The 20,273-nt window shown below is 42.0% G+C and overlaps 1 protein-coding gene across 1 annotated transcript in view; it reads right to left on the minus strand.

Annotated features, from left to right (window-relative positions):
- Positions 1-1,212: 1,212 nt before the first annotated feature.
- Positions 1,213-20,273, minus strand: part of DCN (decorin) — a 52,000-nt gene continuing 32,939 nt past the window's right edge. The window contains exons 4-8 of the mRNA XM_056847079.1: positions 11,858-12,071; positions 10,955-11,068; positions 7,717-7,810; positions 3,706-3,844; positions 1,213-1,439 (exon numbers count right to left, since the gene is read on the minus strand). Coding sequence (XP_056703057.1) covers positions 1,245-1,439; positions 3,706-3,844; positions 7,717-7,810; positions 10,955-11,068; positions 11,858-12,071 — 756 coding nt within the window. The 3' untranslated portion in view covers positions 1,213-1,244. The remainder of the gene's footprint in view (positions 1,440-3,705; positions 3,845-7,716; positions 7,811-10,954; positions 11,069-11,857; positions 12,072-20,273) is intronic.

Below are 20,273 nucleotides of genomic sequence, written 5' to 3' on the forward strand. Positions count from 1 at the left end.
CCAGTATTGTTTAATATAAAATAATATGCATACATTGAAAATATTGTATTGTGGACAATTAGGAGGTATCCAAACTTTTTTTAGTGTGATATGTGAAAAAAGATATACAGTTAATTTTGTAGATAGTGATCCCAGAAATGTACAGCCTTCCTTTGATATGTTCACTACTAACTAAAGCCACTAATAGGGATGTGTGTATAAAGTATTCTTCTGGGTGACTTTTACAAGTGCAAATGCTTCTAAATGCTTTTTGGGTTCTGCCTTGTCCCCTGGTGTATAGGCTTATGTGTATTGCTATACAAATAACCTACATATCTCTGCATTGTATTTGAAAATATAGTTAAAACTCAAATGCAGCAAAAAGAGTACATGAATGTTAGTTGCATTTAAGAGAAACAAATTAATGCAGATCCTAATTCCTACTTAATTTACTCATACCTATAATTCATGAGGCATACTGTATTGAGTGGTTTAATGTGCAGGTCCCTTTGAAATGAATGGACATGAAATGGGATGCTGCTCAGTGGATTATGAACAAGTGAAGTGGTCATGTAACCAGACAAGCTAGTCCTCTAGAAATGAGCTGTTTTAATGAGAAAATTGCAGCATCCAGGGATAAAATAGTAATGTGATATTTTGTGATATTACTTTGTTCTGTACAACATTTCCCTAATCTCAAATAGAATAATCAGGGAAAACTTTTAAAAATTACTCAGAAAAGAAAATGTGTATATATTAAGAGGTTACTGTTAACAATAAAAAATTGTCAGAGAAACATTTTGATATTGCTTATGCTATATAAGTACACCAGAACTTACTCTCAGATTTTTAACGTAGATCTTATTAGAATTATGGAGTCTGATTAAAGCTTCAATGGATTATGTTTACCCTTTTTTAAAGAATATTGAGCATTTCATCTCATTTTCATTTGTAGTGCTGTAAATACTATCACCGATATACTTTTTTAATTATATGAAAAGCTTGAAAAATATTTACCCCAAATGTCATACAAAGTAAAAGACCGAAATTGATCCCACTTAGTTAACCGAGAGATTCTATAGACGTATGCCACATGAGGGCAATGAAGTGAAGAGAAAGTACATTAGGCATTATTGTTTTGGATGGATTTGTCTTTTACATATATAATGATATCCACTCTGCAATTAAGTTTCCAGTATTTGGCTTTAATGGTTTGCATCATTTGACAGTATCAGGTTATTTATAGCTGAAATGCAGCTGTGCAGCTATTTGTAATTTCCAATTTGTATTGCAGATCGTTCATAGATACATCGGAAAGTGGATGGCTGGATTTCCCAGTACTGCACAGGGTTACTGAACAGACTCACTCCTGAATAAGAAGCCTTTTTGGTGTTGTATCCAAGAGGGCAAAAATCATTGGGGCCAACTGCAGCAATTTTGTTGTTATGAAGGTAGACCACCTGAAAGTTATAAACATCATAGAAGTCAGGCAACTGAACAGTAAACTTGCAGGAAATATTTATAGTTTTTGTACATGGATTTCCAAATGTTTGTGCCAAAAATATTTTGAAGCTTTATCCCACATGCCTCCACTGCAATGAGAGCAAAAGAAACACTCAGCCATACTCTGTCCAGCCAGCAAAAGGTAAGCTCCCCTCCTTCCTTATTTTATATTGCTCTCTCCTGTCACAACGATATCCAGAAAGACCAGGATACAGAACTTTCCCCTTATCTTCTCATCCATCCTCAGTGAGTCTACTGTTTTCCACACACCCCTGAAGTACCTTGCTAAATACTTAGTGAGCAACTGCCTAGAGCAAAGGTGAGAATGCAGAAAGACATGGAAGGAGGGGACTTGAAACCATTGTTTGGGATTAAAAGGGCCAAGTTTATTAAGGGCTGAAGGACAAAGAGGGTGAGGGGTCAGCCCCAGGAGGATTTTAACCTCTCATCACCTCATCTCCCCACCTGCTGGGCTGCCTCCAAATCCCACCTCAGTTGATGGATGAGATGGAATGACATTACTAATTAAAACAAAATCTGAAACCAAAGGTCCGTAGCCTTTCAATGCACACACAGACTTCAGAATAACTTGGTGAGGACCCCCATTCTCTTCATCACTGAGGAATGCTTTTGTCTGTTATCCCTGTGTAATACTTTCGGAAAGTGAGAAGAATGGGGAAGAGGATGCTCACATGGACGTCTTTGTACCCAGTGATGCTTCAGTGCTCATTGGAGCCACTGGATCAAAATTGTTGACAATAGTTTACTATTTTTACTGTATTTTACTGTATTTTGTATTTTCTGGTCAATGACCGCAATAACAATAAAGTAAACTATTGACAATAAAGATTACAAGTGGGAACGCACAAGAAACTTGCGGAAGTGGCCATCCCATCCCCCCAACTTTGCTTCCTCCCCCTCTCCCTGTTTCTCTCAGCCTCTCACTGTTTCTCCCTCCTGCCCCCCTTCTCTTAATCTCTCTCCCCCATCCCTGTCTCTTTCTTTCTCTTTCTGCCCCCCATCCCATCCCATCCCTTTCTCTTTCTCCCTCATTTCACCGGCAGGACCAGTACAGCTCTTGGCCTCCGTCACCAGACCTTGCAGCTGCTATCACCGAGGCTGTCACAGCTCCCAGCCACCCCCACCCCCCATTGGCATCAGGCCTGGCATGGCTTTCAGCCTCCACTATTGGGACCACTATGGCTTCTCCTTCCCAATTGCACTGCCATTGTCGGGTCTCCCAGCCACCCCCCACCATTGCTTTTGGGCCTGGCACAGCTCCCGTCCTCTGTTGCCAAGCCCAACGTAACTCCCCTCCAGTCACCACTGCCATCAACAGGGCTTCCAGCCACCCCATGGAGGAGGTAGATGCATTGTCTGCACATGAGCAGACAACATTTGGGGGGTATTTAAACTGGTTTTCGGATTTTTCTGCAAACCTTTGGTTTTTTTTCTCTGTGGCCCCTGTGGCCCCTGATCCACAGATTTAGATTTCCGCACATGGGTCACTCTTCACTATTAAGAACATAAGAAGAGCCCTGCTGGATCAGACCAGTGGCCCATCTAGTGCAGTATCCCATCTCACACAGCGGCCAACCAGTTCCTCTGGAGGGCCAACAACAGGGCATAGAGGCTGAGGGCTTCTCCTGATGATGTCTCCTGGCACTGGGATTTAGAGGGAGACTGCCTCTGAAATATTAGAATCTAAAAGTTTTTTGCAATATAAATTCTAAAATTCTAAAATATCTTACAATATTAAATATATTATAAAATTACAATATACTGTATTCTATTGTCGAAGGCTTTCACGGTCAGAGTACATTGGTTCTTGTAGGTTATCCGGGCTGTGAAACCGTGGTCTTGGTATTTTCTTTCCTGACGTTTCACCAGCAGCTGTGGCAGGCATCTTCAGAGGAGTAACACTGAAGGACAGTGTCTCTCAGTGTCAAGTGTGTAGAAAGAGTAATATATAGTCAGAAAGGGGTTGGGTTTGAGCTGAATCATTGTCCTGCAAAAAGTACACAGCTCGGATAAGCTACAAGAACCAATACTGTATTCTGTTGCTTTCCTCCCCACATGAACTATTGGTTCACTGTATAACTGAAGCTTTACATTATATGTTAGTTAGTGAACTGAAAGGTACAGTTCATTGCCTAATAAAACTCCCTCTAAATCTTTGTTTAACTACTAGTAGTGTCATTAAAACTATACGTCTTACTTTACCTGTATGTATTTGTGCTCTCCAAGCCCACCTGGTACTTTATCAAGATCATTGTTGTTTAAATGGAGCTCTCTCAAATGAGGAACATTAGCTAAGGAGCCATTATCCATGTTAGAGATGCTGTTGAAACCGAGGCCAAGTCTACAAGAAAAAAAATACATTGCACAAACTGTATTCCAGTATCTTTTCCCATCACCAACAGTTTGTTCTTACGGATTCAAAAAACACACTTGTACTCCTTATAATGTAAGTACAGTCTCTCTTGAGGTATTTGTATTCTGTACCCATCCTATAAAAATATGGCAAGATAATAGACAAGATGCTACACTCAAAAACGGGCTACCTAGTTCTATTACAGTTTTCCCCATGACCAAATTTAATCCTTCTTATTTTGCAGCGGAATGGAAAGGTGCTCTAAATCTTTCAATTTGCCCATTTCCCGAAAACTGTTTTCAAGAACTAAGAAATTAACAATCAGTATTTCAGAAAGGGGTGGGGGACAGAGAGAAACCTGGCCTGGGGAGGATGCAGCAAGTCAAGCCAACTTTTAGTGGCATTGGAATCATTCAGAGCAAGCATAATAGAGTAGATTGTGAATAGTTTTATGTTCAGGCTTGGTATTCTAATTATAGATACAGGATTATGATTCAAATTTACTGAATCACGGATGTAGGGGCTCCTACAACTATTGTATTCACCACCCCTACACACAAAAGGATTCTATGCTTGAGTTGCAATGAGAATAATTTTGGGTTATTTTTTCCTTTTCTTCCATTCTAGTTACATAGCAGTCTAGTGGTAGCAGTTGGTCTGCATTAGCTTGGATTGCAAAAGCTTATGCTTCAATACATGTGTTTTAGGTACTGTAGTGTTCTTGTTTTGTTGACACAAAGTAAGCATAGCTATCCCATTGGAACCCATTAGTTTAGGCCCAGTTTGTTTAAATTCAGCTGAATCAAATGGTGTTGTTGTTTTTTAATTACACAGAACAGTCAATGTAAATGATGTTTTGCTGAACACGAGAAAGCAAGACCGGGTCCCAAGGAGCTTACAGTCTAAAATCGGAGACAAGGAACATGACAGAGACAGGAGAGAAGATGGAGGTGGCAGGATATGTGTGTTCATTCCAATCTTGTCCAGCTGCATTAAAGGCCCTACTATTTACAACTAGGGTCGTGCAAAAAAAAAAAAAATTGGTAAATTTCGGATGCGGGTTAATTGGGTTCAGTTTTTTCAGTACAGCTGGAATAAGCCGAATACCCATACTGGTAAAGGGGTATTTTGACTTTATTTCCGGGTTTACAGAAAAAAATCAAGTCCATTATAGTCTATGGGGATTTTTTTTTTGAAGCTCCTGTGGGGGCATTTTTGGAGGTAGAGTCACCAAATTTGCAACATGGCTGCAAGGGACTCTCTGTAGATGGACATAGATGTTTGGTGAATACTGGGACAAGGGGTCCAATTTTATGGGCCCACAAAGGGGTCCCCCCCATCCTCCAGGCATTTACAAGCCAAGCTGTCCATCAGTTTTTAGGTTCAGAAGTTCAGCATTGCCTAGGACTGGCAAAAAGAACCAATTGGCAGCCTGGCACCTCAAAGTCTGGGGGACAGAGCATGATGTGGATGCAAATTAGCTTCCAAACTGAGGCAAATGGCATATAATCTAGACAAAACTCTAGACTTGCTTAATGTAACAGATAAAATTTTATTTGGTATTGATGAGTCTGGGTTCCTTAATTTTAGATCTGGCTCCTATGTCCAAAGAGAAATTGTCAAGTCCTGACATACATGACTAAAAACTATTCAAAACTAGTTCATATCGTTTAAAAAAAAACTGTTTTCTTAAATTAATGAAGGGTATACAATATTGCTACTTTTCTTGCCAAACTGACATTTGGTTGTTGATGAATTTCTTGACTAGCAATCAATATATCTAATTTTCAACATGGCCAAATCTGTGGATACTTAAATTCAGAGACTGGAGCCACCAACAGATATGACAAATCTTTTTACAAACCTAAAAAATGTTCCAGGTTTGCAGAATTAAATACATAAGGGGTTTAAAATTCCCAAGATGCTAATATCCTTAATGGCCTTTGATAGGCAACCACAATAGTATTGCCACATTTTGTTTCTGCCAGTAAAAGGCAATGGCAGTGACAGGGCCCTTTCCAAAGCTGTTTTGGTATTTGAGGGAAGCCTCATCTGGGCCAAGCCCAGAAGCCACCATAGGGCAACTTGCTAACACCCAACTGCCATGACTCACCCAGGCCTGGCTGCTTGTTATGTGTTCAACAGCAGCCACTCCACAAAAGCCAGTGTAGTGTAAGAGTTTCAGACCAGAATCTGAGAGACCTAGGGTGAAATCCCTAGCCTGCCATGGAAGCTCACTGGAACAGTCACACATACTCACTGGAACAGTCACACATACTCATAGGATTGATGTGAGGAGAGGAGAATGATGTAAGGTCCTTTGGGTCCCCATTGTGAAGAAAATTAGCCTATAAATGATGTAAACAATAAATATAGCGGAAGATGGGGGGGGTCAGATGAAATATAGGTTGGTGGGTGGGTGAAAAGGAGAGAAGGAGTCAGGAAAAGGTGAGGATATGGGGATTGCCAGGAGGATAGAAACTGGAAGCAGTGGAAGTTATAGGGGGAAATGAAGTGCCCTATACAAGTCCTTGTGGATTCCCTACCACACAACTTTGCCTTATTTATTTATGTTATTTACTTATTTATTTATGTTATGGGCAGCCCATTCCTGAATGGGGGGCGAAGCTTCTTAGGAGCCAGCATGACCCATGCCAGCATAGGTGCCACCTTATCATGGAATATAATGGTGGCGCAGTCATGCCAGCAGGGCTCTTCTGGAAGGGAAAGCCAGTGCTGGCGTGGTGGGGCGTTCCCAGGGGTGGAGCTTCCTTTGGGCAGTTTCCTAACCCTGTTCAGCCTGGGAATGCCCTCTTGAGCTGCAGCAGGGCTGCGCCACCTTTTGGGTGGCACACCCTTGCTTTGTTCAATGGGGCATTTCCCCCCTTTTTAGTATTTTTATTTTTTAAACCTCTCTTTTTTGTCTCCTCGGTGGCTGGGAAGCCGCTGCGGAGGCGGTGTGACTCCACCACTCCTGGATGCCACGGATCTACCCCCCTTTAGGATTGTGTTGTTATAGTCTGCCTTTCCCACAGCAACTCAAGGCGGATTACACATAGTGGGTCAGTACAATCAACAAAACATTCAAAACCCAATGCATTAGGTTTTAGAAGTCTAGAACCACCAAAAAGAACTGAAGCATAGCATAACTATTAACATGACACATTAAACACTGCAACGATTACATAATAGGATCATACTTACAATAACCTATAGTCAGCAGTAGGGTTGTGCAAAAAAAAAAAACAACCAGGTAAATTTCAGGTTCGGGTTTTTTAGGCCTGTATTTTGTGTTTTTTGGTAAACCTGAAATAAGCCGAATATTCATACTGGTAAAGGAGTATTTGGATTTATTTCCGGGTTTACCGAAAAAAATTCAGGCCATTTTAGTCTATGGGGATTTTTTCGAAGCTCCTGTTTTTGGAAGTAGAGTTCCCAAATTTTCAGGGTAGCTTCAAGGGACTCTCCTTGCATGAACCCCAATGTTTAGTGAAGATTGGGTCAGGGGGTTCAATTTTATGGGGTCCCAAAGGGGTTGCCCCCCCTCTATGGAGAAGCATTGCAAACTTTACAATGCCTCTCTATGGAGGAGGGTGTGTTATGTGCAACCCTAGTCAGCAGTATAGACCATAGTCCCTAATCATTTATCCAAGTAAGTTTGTGAACCATTTTTTACATGCAACCCTATTACCTGCGCAGAAAAGCCCTCTTGAATAATTCAGAGAGATGTTGCCAGGGTTAAGGAAGGAGGGACAACTGAAGACAGAGCGGGGAGATAAAGGAGGGTTGGCTGGTGGATGGGAAGGAGAGTAGGAACTTGTTTTACATAATATTGGGAAGTCATATAAAGCAATTATTACTTAGCCAAATTGTTAAGTCCATTTAGACTATCTGCATCAATCTTGCTGATTTTGTTGCCATCAAGATGAAGTTCTGTCAGTGATGGGGGAAGACCTGCAATAAAACATTGCAACAAAAGCATTTTGTCACATATGATAAAGGAACACTGGTCCTAATTATTATGTTTTGTACTGGCAGTAGGCTTACATCTTGGCTTAGCAGAACTGTACAGATGATTTATGTTATCTCAGTTATAAATGTCAGCAATGCATCTCCTTAACTGCCAGTGCTATTGCAACGTTTGGTATAGTGTGGGCACAAATTTAACCCATTAAATCCTCTCAGTGTCTTTCAAGACTCACCACTCTTGGGATGAGAAGATTTGGATAGGCCCAGTGGCCTTTTCCATTGAGAATATAGTACATTAGTGCATTTATAACACTGAAATTTTTGTTTATTTACTTTTTTCACATAGCCTGCCTTTCTTGCTAAGACTCAGAGTGGATTATGAAGTGAAAGACAATGCAAACAAATAATACAAGACATCCAACAAACAACCTGGCAGAACTAGGATCACAAAAGTTAGAAACAATGCAAAAGAAAATTATCAGACATGTATATCATAAACAGTGTGGAAACCAGAATCCCAAAAGCAGAAAACAAAGCGGTAAGAGCCAAATAATACAATAAACAGTAGAATCAACTGCAATCCTGTTTGCCTTATAAAAATGTCCTCCATTCCATTATACCACAGCCTTATTACCTTTATAGAAATGCCCTCCTGAACAATTCTGTTTTACACAGTTTGTGGAATGACAGAAGTTTAGGGGCTTTCCTGAGCACCCCAGGCAGGCTATTTGACAAAGTGGGATTCTCAACAATGAAACCATGTGTACGGGCTCAAGGATACACTTTCTTGGAAGTTAGCTCCATTGACTAAAATAGGACTTACATTTGAGTTGATCTGCTTAGGATTGCTTCCTAAGTAATTTAGTACCCACATTTGGGGTGGTTCCAGCATGACGGAGCAACATTAACACATATGGATATCTAATGCTTTCTTATACCGAGTGAGACCATACATCCATATAGACTACTGTCCTCTCCAACAGATGGTGGATCTCCCAGGTCTCACTCTGAGGTAAGGAGTATCTGCACCTAAACCAGGCAGTCTACTAATAAGATATATGTCTTGCATTGATAAACATTTTAGCAAATTTCTCTAAGAAGGAAAGAAGAAAGCCAGATTACAGAAAGTGGTTGGTTCACTTTAAATTCATTTCTAGCCCAGGGGGCTCATAATGAAACATGAACATTATTTATTGGTATCTAATGGCTTTCCCCATAGAAGGTCATTTTTGGAGGTGGAGAAAGGGAAGCGATTTTCATCAATTTCCCCTCCTACTGAAGATTTTCTTGTTATGCCCACTATTTTAGGGATCCCCTGAACCAAGAGGACTACATTTCAGGAATATGGTGATCTATGGATTGGCGGGGGTGGGGGGTAGGAAAGCCCTGTTCCTTTAGTTCCATTCTACTTGTAGTTCTTATTGGATATAAGCCAATATTTATTAAGCCAATGTTTGTAATTATGGTTGGGACAGTTTCCTTGGGAAGACTTATGTAGTGCAAGGACACTTGAGAAATGCTGTGCAAAACAGCATAAAACATTATAACCTAACTATAGTGCAAACCCTGTTAGTATGATTTAGGATAATCCTTTTTAGGTGCTCCCTTGGTGGCCCCATTAAAATCAAGTCTGCTCCTATATGTATAGCCACATCTTGGGTTCTATTTCTTGTCATTCCAGAATGTGATAGAAGAACCTTGGGGCTTAGATGGTTTATGTAGCTAGTGCTTTATAAAATGTTATTTCTGCATTGTGTCCCTGCATCTTCATCCTGTATGATCTATATAAATTGTGTATTCATACCGTATACAAACATGCTTAAGTATTAACAGCAACTGTGAACAAAGATAAAATTGTCGAAGGCTTTCACGGTCAGAGTTCATTGGTTCTTGTAGGTTATCCGGGCTGTGTGACCGTGGTCTTGGTATTTTCTTTCCTGACGTTTCGCCAGCAGCTGTGGCAGGCATCTTCAGAGGAGTAACACAGAGGAGTAACACTGAGAGACACTGTCCTTCAGTGTTACTCCTCTGAAGATGCCTGCCACAGCTGCTGGCAAAACGTCAGAAAAGAAAATACCAAGACCACAGTCACACAGCCCGGATAACCTACAAGAACCTTTTATAAAACAATCTAAAATCAGTACATGAATTCCATCAAATACAAAAATAAAACCATGCGCAATAACTATCTTAGCAGCAATATAATAATAGTAACATAATAACAAAAGCAGTAAAACAATCTATACTATTAGTGGGAATAGTAGATGGAGAAGGAGGAAAAGGAGGAGAAAGGGAGGCCAGCCAGATGGAAAACCGTCACTGTCCTCAACTGTTCCAAGCCTGGTGGAACAGTCAGTTTTACAGGCCCTGCGGAACTGTTTCAAATCCCACAGGTCCTGAATCTGACTGGGCATAGTGTTCCACCAGGCCGGGGTCAGAGCCAAGAAAGCCCTGGCCCTGGACAAGGACAGCCAGATCCTTTTTGGGCCAGGGATCATCAACAGATTTTCTCCAGCTGAGCAAAGAACTTTTTTTTGGGGGGGGGGTAGTGTATAGGAAGAGGCAGTCCTGCAGGTTTGACGGTCCCAGACCATTTAGGGTTTTGAAGGCCAATACCAAAACCTTAAACCTGATCCAATGCTCAATCTGGAGCCAGCACAGCTGGTGAAGCACTGGTTGAATGTGTGTGTTCCAAGGGGTCCCCCTAAGGACCTGTGCCACTGCATTCTGGACCAGTTGATGCTTCCGGAGCAATCTTAAGAGCAGCCCTGCATAGAGCGAGTTACAGTAGTCTAGCCTGAAGGCAGTGGCAGACTGGGTCTAAAAATACTGGTTGCCAGGAGACAAAGGGGGCCCACCCACAACTATAAGGCTATCATTTAATTTTTATTAATTTTTATTTTTAACATATTGTCTAATGTTTAAGGGGGGCCACTTCATCAGGGGCCCACAGGGCCCACTTGCCATCGGGCAAGCTAACACAATGGCCAGTCCGCCACTGCCTGGAGGTGACCATTAAATGGATCACTGTGACTAGGTTGGGTCAAGAGAGGTAGGGAACCAGCAGCCTAATCTGGCAGAGTTGGTAGATTATGATGCTTCACATAGTCTTCCAAATAGTTTTCTTACCTTTAGGGACAGTTGTTATGTTGGTATCTGAAATACGGATGTAGGAGAGTTTCTTCATTCCCTGAAAAGCTCCATTTTCTATACCTGAGCTCTTCAGCGGGTTGGTGCCTAGTTCTACAAAGAAAAACTGTGTGAACTGTGTAGCCATAGCAGTGACATTGGTTAAACTAACAAATTATTATTTCTCCAGCATTCAATCAATTTCACTGTACTTTGCAAATATTTGCAAATATTAGCTTTGTGTTAAAAAGAATGTATAGTATTTCTGGAAAGATTATCAATAGACTTGGGTTTAACTGGTTTAGGATGCTACTGAAAAAGAGTTACATTCTTCTAAAATCCCTTGAAATGATATCTGTTTAGGATTGCACTATCAGTAATCTACAGACTGTAGAAATCCATGGTAGTTTACATTTACCTGATTGTATCCCCTAGTTTGCAGTATTATGTGAAACACTCTCCACTGAAAAATATGTGAAGTTGGAGCACACTTGAGAAATGGAATGAAATACTATGAACTCTATATTTACTTACTCTCCTTGATTTTTTATTCCTGCCCCCCTCTTTTTCTATGTTGAGTGTTATCAGCAAGAAGAATAAGAAGAAGTGAGGAAAAGGGATCATCATCTGACACATAGAAAAAACATGTATGGGAAAGTACTTGCCTTTTCCCATTTTTCAGTAGTTTCGCACCCTACTGACCCCTACATGAACCACAACACAGATATTGCCAGTTACACTTACTTCCTGTTTTGTGCATGCAGCCATCTATTGTTGCATCATCCTTTAAGAGGGGCTATATCATCTGTCCAGGTAGGTCGTTGAACTTTATCATATTCAACTGACTGTTTATATTTTAACACAAGCTTCTTACAAACTTTATTTACAACCTGTGATGCATACCTACAACAATCACATTGTTTAGTCCACTGAAGACAGATTTCTTTATTTTGTTGATTTCATTCTCGTGTGCTCGAAGCTCCTGCAAGCTTTTGGGCATGTTTTCTGGAAGCTCCTTTAAGTTGTTCTTAGAAAGGTAAAGTCTTTCTAGTTTCTTCAGTGGAGCAAAAGCATTAGGACTGATTTTGCTGATTTTGTTATTAACAAGGATCAATGCCTGCAAAATGGGAAACAGTAAAGTAAAATATTTTGTCAATGTCACTCAGAAATATGGTATCATAGGGAAGATACATGCACTCAGCAGAATATTTGTTCGTCAGTATCATCAAAAAATCTAATTCTCAACATGATCAAATCTGTGGATACATAAATCTGGAGACTGGAGCCAAGAACAGACAAGACTGATCTTTATACAAACTTGAGAAAAATCCCAGGTTCAATAAAAATCTGATATCCCTTACTCCCAAAATTACTTCACTTGTCAACATATCTGCTTCTCAATATGTCCATATCTGTAGATACTTAAATTCAGTGATTGGAGCCATGAACAGACAGGATAAGGCAGTTTTTCCTACAAACATGAAAAATGTCCTTGGTTTGCAAAAAACTCTGAAATCTTAAAAAAACAAAAAAAACAAAACCTGGGGTTAACACACACACGCCAAAAAAATACAAGCAGCAGCACCTGTAGCTTTAAGAAATGAGTGCTCTCAGTGGCCTTCACTAGGCCACCACAACAGTATTATCAGCCTTTAAGCCTTGGTTTCTGACAGTAAAAGGCAGGAGGGAGGACTCTGTCCATGGGTGTCTTAGCCTTTGAGGGAGGACTCATCAGGGCTAAGTCCAGCAGCAACCACTGGGCAACTTGCTGCCACCTGATTTGCAAGCCCAGCTGCTTGCTACTGTTCAACAACAGCCACCCCATGAAAACCAGTGACCTATAGTGCTAGCGTGGCAAAGACTGAGTACGAGAAATCTTGTCCTGCTGATTCATAGTTTTTATAGGTGAGAAGGTCTATCTGTCTTTGCCATCTGACATGGACTCACAGGCCAAGTTGAATACCAGAAAGACAAGTATGTGAACCCACACACATTAATATATTCCCTTGGAATTTCTCATTTTCAGCTTCATTTTTCAGTTGGGACCTCAGCCATAATGTGTGCTATATTAGCATGTCAATATGGTGGTCAATTAGGACACAAAATTCTGATACACTGTCTATACACACCACACAGGTCAGTTTTGTGTGTACACCCAGTGCCATTTTTTAATTGGACAACAGTGTACTCACAATATGAATTTTCATGCCATACTTAATACATGACAACACACAAGCTTTCTCCAAGTACTAAACACCCACATGCAGGAAAAATGTTTTGTGTAGTTTATTCAGCATAGATGGGAGAGGCGGGATCTGTTAAATCTAATCCACAAAGATCACACAGCAACTGGGATGTATTTTGCATTCAGAATTAATTTTTTAAATGTCTTTCAGGTACTCCAAAAACAAAGAAATTCAAATCACTCATTCTCACAGGTTTTTGTGTGTGTAAAACTGTGTGTGTGTGTGTGTGTGGGGGGTAATCCTATCCCAAACCACCAACAAACCCTGAAATCTCTTCTTATAGTGTTTGGGGCACATGATATGTCTTCCATACAGACATGAGCCACTGTCTACCAAAATATTGTCTCTTCCTGACTTCCCACCAGCCTTTTCAAACAGCTTTCTCCCCCAAGACACTATCCTTTCCCTCTCTGCCACCCTCAAGCTTTGCCCATTTCCACAACGATATCTTATACAAGGGCTCATCCTAGGAATCTCTTCTCAGTATCAGGCCTTAAACCCACAAACCATACTCCCGCCTTTCCCTCCACAAATGAAATTTATTCTCAGTCCCTCTTCTTTTCATCCACAAAGGTAGTTGAGTTGTTCTCAAAATTAAGACAAACTCCTGAAAGGGGCAGGAGCTTCTTGGTGGGAACTTTGGTTGCATGTTCTGGTATTCAATAGTGGCTGAGGATCTAACCAGACTGAGGGATGAGGCTTGGCACCAAGCACAGCACTTTTCACATGTACATTTAGAGGTGACTTGGCAGGAAGAAAAAGAACGTGTGAATCTGCCCCTTGGGAAGAAGGAATTGGGGACAACGTTCCAAATCCCACTGCAAAAGGATAGAGAATTCCTTTTTATCCCTTCTAAAATGAATGTGTTTTCCTTCTGTGCCAGGTTTGGCCTATACCATGGTATGACCACTGCCAACTCAAGGCAAGGATGAATGAGGCTCCAACACTCAGGAGGAGGGTATGTAATTAAAATGGTCCACCCATAGAGACTCATGGTTCCTATGGTTTCTAGAACGCTCTGGGGACTTTTAGAATGCTTGTTCAGATTCTGATAATCATAGTCCCACTACATTGCTTATTAGCCATATTTATTGTATTTACTTACATTGTGTAATCTGCTTAGAGTCTCCATGAGAAAGGTGGACTATAAATTAAGTAAATTAATAAACATATGAATAAATAGAATATCTACATTAGTGGCCATAACCAAATGGGATGCTCTTCCAAGTTACTTTTAGGTACACATGTAGAAAGGGTCTTTACTCAACAGATAATGACATTGTGGAATTCACTGCCAGTAGATGTAGTGATGGCAATGAACATTATATTTTTCAGAGGTAATTAGATTCATGGAAGACTGGTCCATTATCAGATACTAGCCATGGTGATCAAAGGTAACCTTCATATCCATCATGGGCTGGTTCCCTGGAGTGGTAGCATTGAAATTTTCCGAACAAACAAACAAAATAATATTCAGAGGTAGAAAATTCTGAATGCCAGTGCTAGGAGGCCCTAGGGGGAAGGCCCTGGCCTTTGTAACCCATTTGCTGATTCCCCAGAGCACCTGGTTCGGTCACTGTGTTAGACAGCTGGAGTAGAAGGACAATGGGTCTGATCCAGCAGGGTTAATCTTGTGTTCTTAGACCACAGGGAGATTAATTTTCATTTCTTTCTATCCCTGCTGCCCTTTCCTGGAGCATATGCTGTTCCAGATGCTGCTTTAACACAAATACAATACAGATGTTATTAATGTGACTTGAGGCCGGGAGGACTGAGGCAGAAAAGACTATAACTTTTCTGTTGCCACCAGTGAGTTCATGACTGTTTAGGGCTTGATCCAAGCTCTCATCTCCTTAGCCAATGGTGCACAGAAGATGTTACATGAACTCACTGTATTATATGAAACGTAGCCCTTTCTTCCTGTCTACCTGCATCCTCCTGTTGAGATTAAATGCACTTATGTTTGAAAAGTGCTTCAAGATGCTTGGGAAACTGTAATTATTAATGACTCAAACTTTTATTTATTATTTTGACTAGTAGAGCACAGCTGTAGAGCATTTTTGGTCACTGAATGCATCATCTTATTTGCAAGGATGGAAAAAGCCAGATGTCTCATATCTCTATGTTTTGATATCTAACCATTCTAAATCCTTTTATAATTAAACTTCTGCTGACTATCTTTAAAATTGGCAAGAGGAAAAATATCATTTAAGAAAAAAAACCATAAACAGCTGCAGTGACAGCCATTTCTGGAGGGAAAGCTTGAAGGAGAAGCAAAAAGAAGAAGCTATTATTTTGAGCAACTAAATGTGTTGTGTGTTTTCTCCCCAGCGCATTTGATTTCCTGTTCATCATCAGTAAAACAAGAGGTATGCTTTGCAGATGGCTCCTCTGTGTATAGGATTGATGTGGATGGTTTCAATTTTGCATGCTAGCCAGCAGTGACCGGATTTGTGAGAGGACGAGGTCATACATAGTTCAGCACCAGCAAGAAGCCTGCCTCAAAAACATTTACAGTTGATTTAGAAACCACTAGTGTATGTTTCACGCTCCCAAATCAGAACTACAAGAACTGCCACGGAAACAAACCAATGGTCAGTCAGTTGTAGTTCCCATCCCTGACAATTACTAATATGGTTGCTAGTATTGTTCTCCTCCATATGTTTTACATCCCCACTCCACCACACACACAATCCCTACACTTCCATTTCCCAATTACTGTGAATTCCAAAGCCTACTTTGTAGGTAGGGTTGCCAGGTCCCTCTTTGCCACTGGTGGGAGGTTTTTGGGGCAGAGTTTGGGGAGGGGAGGGACTTCAACGCTATAGAGTCCAATTGCCAAAGCTGCTATTTTCTCCAGGTGAACTGATCTTTAGCAGCTGGAGATCAGTTGTAATAGCAGGAGATCTCCAGCTAGTACCTGGAGGTTGGCAACCCGATTTGTAGGGTATATGGTTGCTAGACAACTATACAATCTGGAAGTGGTAGGGTACTTGAATAGTCATCCCCCACCTCTTTTTTCAGGTTAACTCTTACATTCAGGATAAATGCAACTTTGATTAATTTAAAATATGCCCCACTCCTAGCACACATTTTAAGTGGGTGATTTTAAGTTACATGGGAGGGGCATAACTCCATGGTAGAGCATTTGCATCTTCCTTGTATGCAGATGGTCACAGGTTCAAGTCTTGATATCTTCGGTGAAAAGGATCACTTTGTAGGTGAAATGAATGGCCTGTACCTGAGACCATTAAGAGCCATTGCCAGCCGAGAGTAGACAATACTAATCTTGCAAGACTCTGACTCCCTACAATTCAGATTCATGAATTTATGACATGGAAATGGAGGAAGCAAGAATTATCCCCAAATCCATCTCACTCAGTATCATCCTGGAGAACTGCTGGCAAGTTACTAATCTCTGTTGTTTGGGTACTTTCATTTGGGTAAAGAGCAATCCAAACATTGATTTCTCCCACCAACCAATATGTCCAACCTTGTTCCAAAAACAAGGCCGTTTATTCTTTCCACATTGCATTACAAAAGATCTTGGCCAATTAGACTGAAGTTTTGCACTTATCACTTCAGGTAATTAATATTATTATGTCATCAGCATACTGTATATCTCTATTTCTGGAGACAGTATTTTTGTACATTCTTGCAATGCTTCATTTGAAATAGTATATTTGTGTAATAATACTGAATGGTAAAATAATTATGGAGTTTTCCGTGTGTGAGTTGGAATCTCTAGTTCAGATGAACTGCCATGCTGGACTGAGTCTTGTACTCTTAAGTGTCTGACAGTACATTCCTGAGCCACACGGGTGGCCAGGATGAAAGGCCTCAGGAGGCCAGCATCCGGGCTTGTGCCAGTGCAAGGGCCCACAGTGCCAACATTCAGGCAACGTACACCAACGTTTGTGGCCCCAGTGCCAGCGTGCAGGCCCGGACACCTGTTGCCGGCTGCTGCCATGGCAGCACCAGGCCCGGATGCCGACAGAGCCTTCTGCCAGCATCTGGACGCCAGCAAAGGCATCATTGGCATCCCGGGAGGCATTTTCAGGGCATCCCAGCATCCCAGGAGGCATTCCCAGGATGTCACAGTGCTGGTCTGGGGAGGGGCCACCGTTAGGTGGCCTCCTAAGCCATTACGGCTAGAGAAGGCCCCCTTTTTTCAGGCTGAGATATGCCGCCTTTTAGGTCGGGTATCTCCCGTGCAACCCTATGTGGGTTGCATGGATTTTTGGTGCCACAAGGAGGTTTTGGCCGGGCCACCGTGCTGCCTCCAAACAGTGGTGCAGGCATTCCACTCAGGAATGCACTGTGAGTCTTCTTGAGTTCTGACATGATTACTATTTCAAATGTATGTGCAAACATTACCATATATTTTTAGATCTGTTTCATGTCTGAAAAGTACCTAACAAATGTACAATATTTTCAACAACATTCACAAAGAATCTGTAGATGGCCTTTTAGCTTAGGTCTAAAACGCATGGTCAGTTAGTCCAGTTACAGCCCCGTTCCAGCCCAGTTCCCTCCCAGTTTCAAATCTTCGCAAACGGACCGTACCTTATTTACTCTTCTTTCAGCCCTGTATCGAAGCGAAATGAACCCACCTTTTCCCATTCCTCTTCTGGGAGAAACAGAAATAGGGGAAACACAGATGATTGGCATCACTCACAGCCAATCACGAGGCAGTTTGTAAAGAGGCAGGAATTCAAATGCTTCCTGCCTGCTGCTACTTGGGAGCTTTTTCTGAGAAAAAGAAAGTCTTTTTTAAAACGAGGCTTGGATTCCCCCTCCCCTTCTTTCAGGTAGCTCCATTTTTTGTTTTTTGTTTTTAATTCTTAAAATGCTTTTAAAATTACAAGTGGGGATGGGGGGAAGCCTCCATTAGTCAATTCGAAAGGACCAATCACCAGGAGCTGCTGTGGGGGGGGGGAGGGCTTACTCAGCAGGAACCCGCATTTTCTGTTTACGTGGATCCATTTGCACATAGTTTCGTCCCTGCTCATTCCAGGTAATGTGGGTTCATTTGATCCTGGGTGGAACGGGGATGGAACTGGGCTAAGTGACCAGGCGTTTTAGACCTTAGATAGTATCCTGCCTTGGCAAGGAGACAGAACCATCTCATTCTGTAAGACTTTACTGCTACCTAAGATCAGGACAAGATGTTAGTAGCCACAACTTCTTTCCAACATCTCCATATATATAAGCATTCAAGAAATAGCAGGACACGCAATCACAATGCCTGTTCAGTGAGAGAAAAGGAATTGGATCCTGCCTAACATTGCCAGTGATGGAAATAACTGATTCTGCCTTCCTACATCAGACTTCTGACTTCTGACTCCCCACTCATGCTGTTCCTGGGGGGTTCACTACCCCCCTCCAAAGAACAGCATTTGGTGGATTTGGGGGTTGCAGTTGGAGGGGGGTGATGAGACAATCATGCTCCGCTGATGGAAATGCTTCTGAGTGGTAATTTTTGGTGGGATTTAAGTAGGGTTGCCAGGTGGATGGTTTTGGCGGGCAATCCACCCGGCTGCTCTGGAGTGGTGATCGCGCGTGTATAGCCGCGCGCAACACAATTACATCACTTCTGGGTTTACCCCCAGAAGTGCCGCATCGTCACAGCTGCTTCAGCCCTGCCCCCTAAAACCTCCCACCGATGGAGAAGGGGGATCTGGCAACCCTAGATTTAAGTCCAAGTTGCCTTAATCAGTGCAGCTGTGGCAAGTTCATCTATAATAAGTACCTGTACTATAATGAATATTCATATTATGGAGAAACATCTAAATATACCATGTTAAATTAAAAGAATTGTATAAGCATAGCTTTTGTCCTAACATCACATGTTGTTATAGCTATGGGAATTGAATACAAGTGAGGAGAGATTTAAAACAGGCCCCAGGCCTTTATAGTCCGGAACCTATATAGAAAAACTGTTCTACAACCTTTTGTCTAATTGTAAAGCCAGTTTTAGTCTCTGAGCATCCAAAGAGTGTAGACTGAACATTCACCTTGCAGTGTTGTAACTTTTACCCAGATACCTGGGGTGAAGTGTCATTTCACCACACTAGCAACTATTTCTCACTACTTGCTATGGTTTCTGTCAGCCAGTGAAAGGGAGTTGTTTTATACTGCTTGCCTCACCTTGAGGATAACAGCCTAGCTTTCTTGGCCCAAGCTCTTAAAGTAGCATGCAGCAAATAGGAATCAAACCAAACATTAAGAAATTGGCTAATGGCCATCAGGCCCAGAGGTGTCATTGAACCCAAGCCTGAGATCTGCTTATAATATGTATGTAACAGAAATATACCTATTAATATAGTAGCTTTGTCTATAGTGCTGTTACTTTTGATATCCTTAAAAAAACACTTGTGGCTTAGGGGACATTCACTGAAAATGTTATGTCCTTGATGGGCTGTACTAGATTAAAGACTAATAGCGCATTCCTGAGAGGAATGCCTGCTCTGGGCTTAGGAGGCAACCCAGCGGCGCTGCCTCCTACCTCTACCCAGCCAAAAAAATCCGTGCAATCCTCATAGGGTTGCACGGGAGATACACCAGCAAAAAGCTGGTGTATCTTATCAACAAAAAGGGGGACATTCCTGAGTTGAAATGGCTCAGGAGGCCAAGTAACGTCAGCCCCACCCCCACCCCAGCTGGCGTCGGAACGCCCTGGGAACGCCTCCCGGTGTGCCAGAACGCCTCCCAGCTCACCACCGCGGCCTGTGCTGGCGGCCAGAGGCCAGCGGGAGGCTGTGGCGGCAGCCGGGTCCAGCACTGCCACGGTGGTAGCCGGGGACCAGCGTCCGGGCCTGCACGCCAGCACTGAGGCCACACACGCCGGCGTGCACCTTCCGGGCACTGGCGTTGTGGGCCCCTGTGCCAGTGGAGGCCTTCGTTGGCCTCCTAAGTGCTTTGGGCATGCCCGCAGGCGCACCTCAGGAATGGGCTGTAAGAATCACTGAGATAATATGTGGGTCATCCCAGCACTGCACTGGTCTATGCAGAATCCATAAAGATGTGGGCCAATACCATAATCAACTAACATCAATGCTGAAAACCTATGG

The sequence above is a fragment of the Euleptes europaea genome, chromosome 3 (assembly GCF_029931775.1).
Source record: "Euleptes europaea isolate rEulEur1 chromosome 3, rEulEur1.hap1, whole genome shotgun sequence".
Taxonomy (NCBI): Eukaryota; Metazoa; Chordata; class Lepidosauria; order Squamata; family Sphaerodactylidae; genus Euleptes; species Euleptes europaea.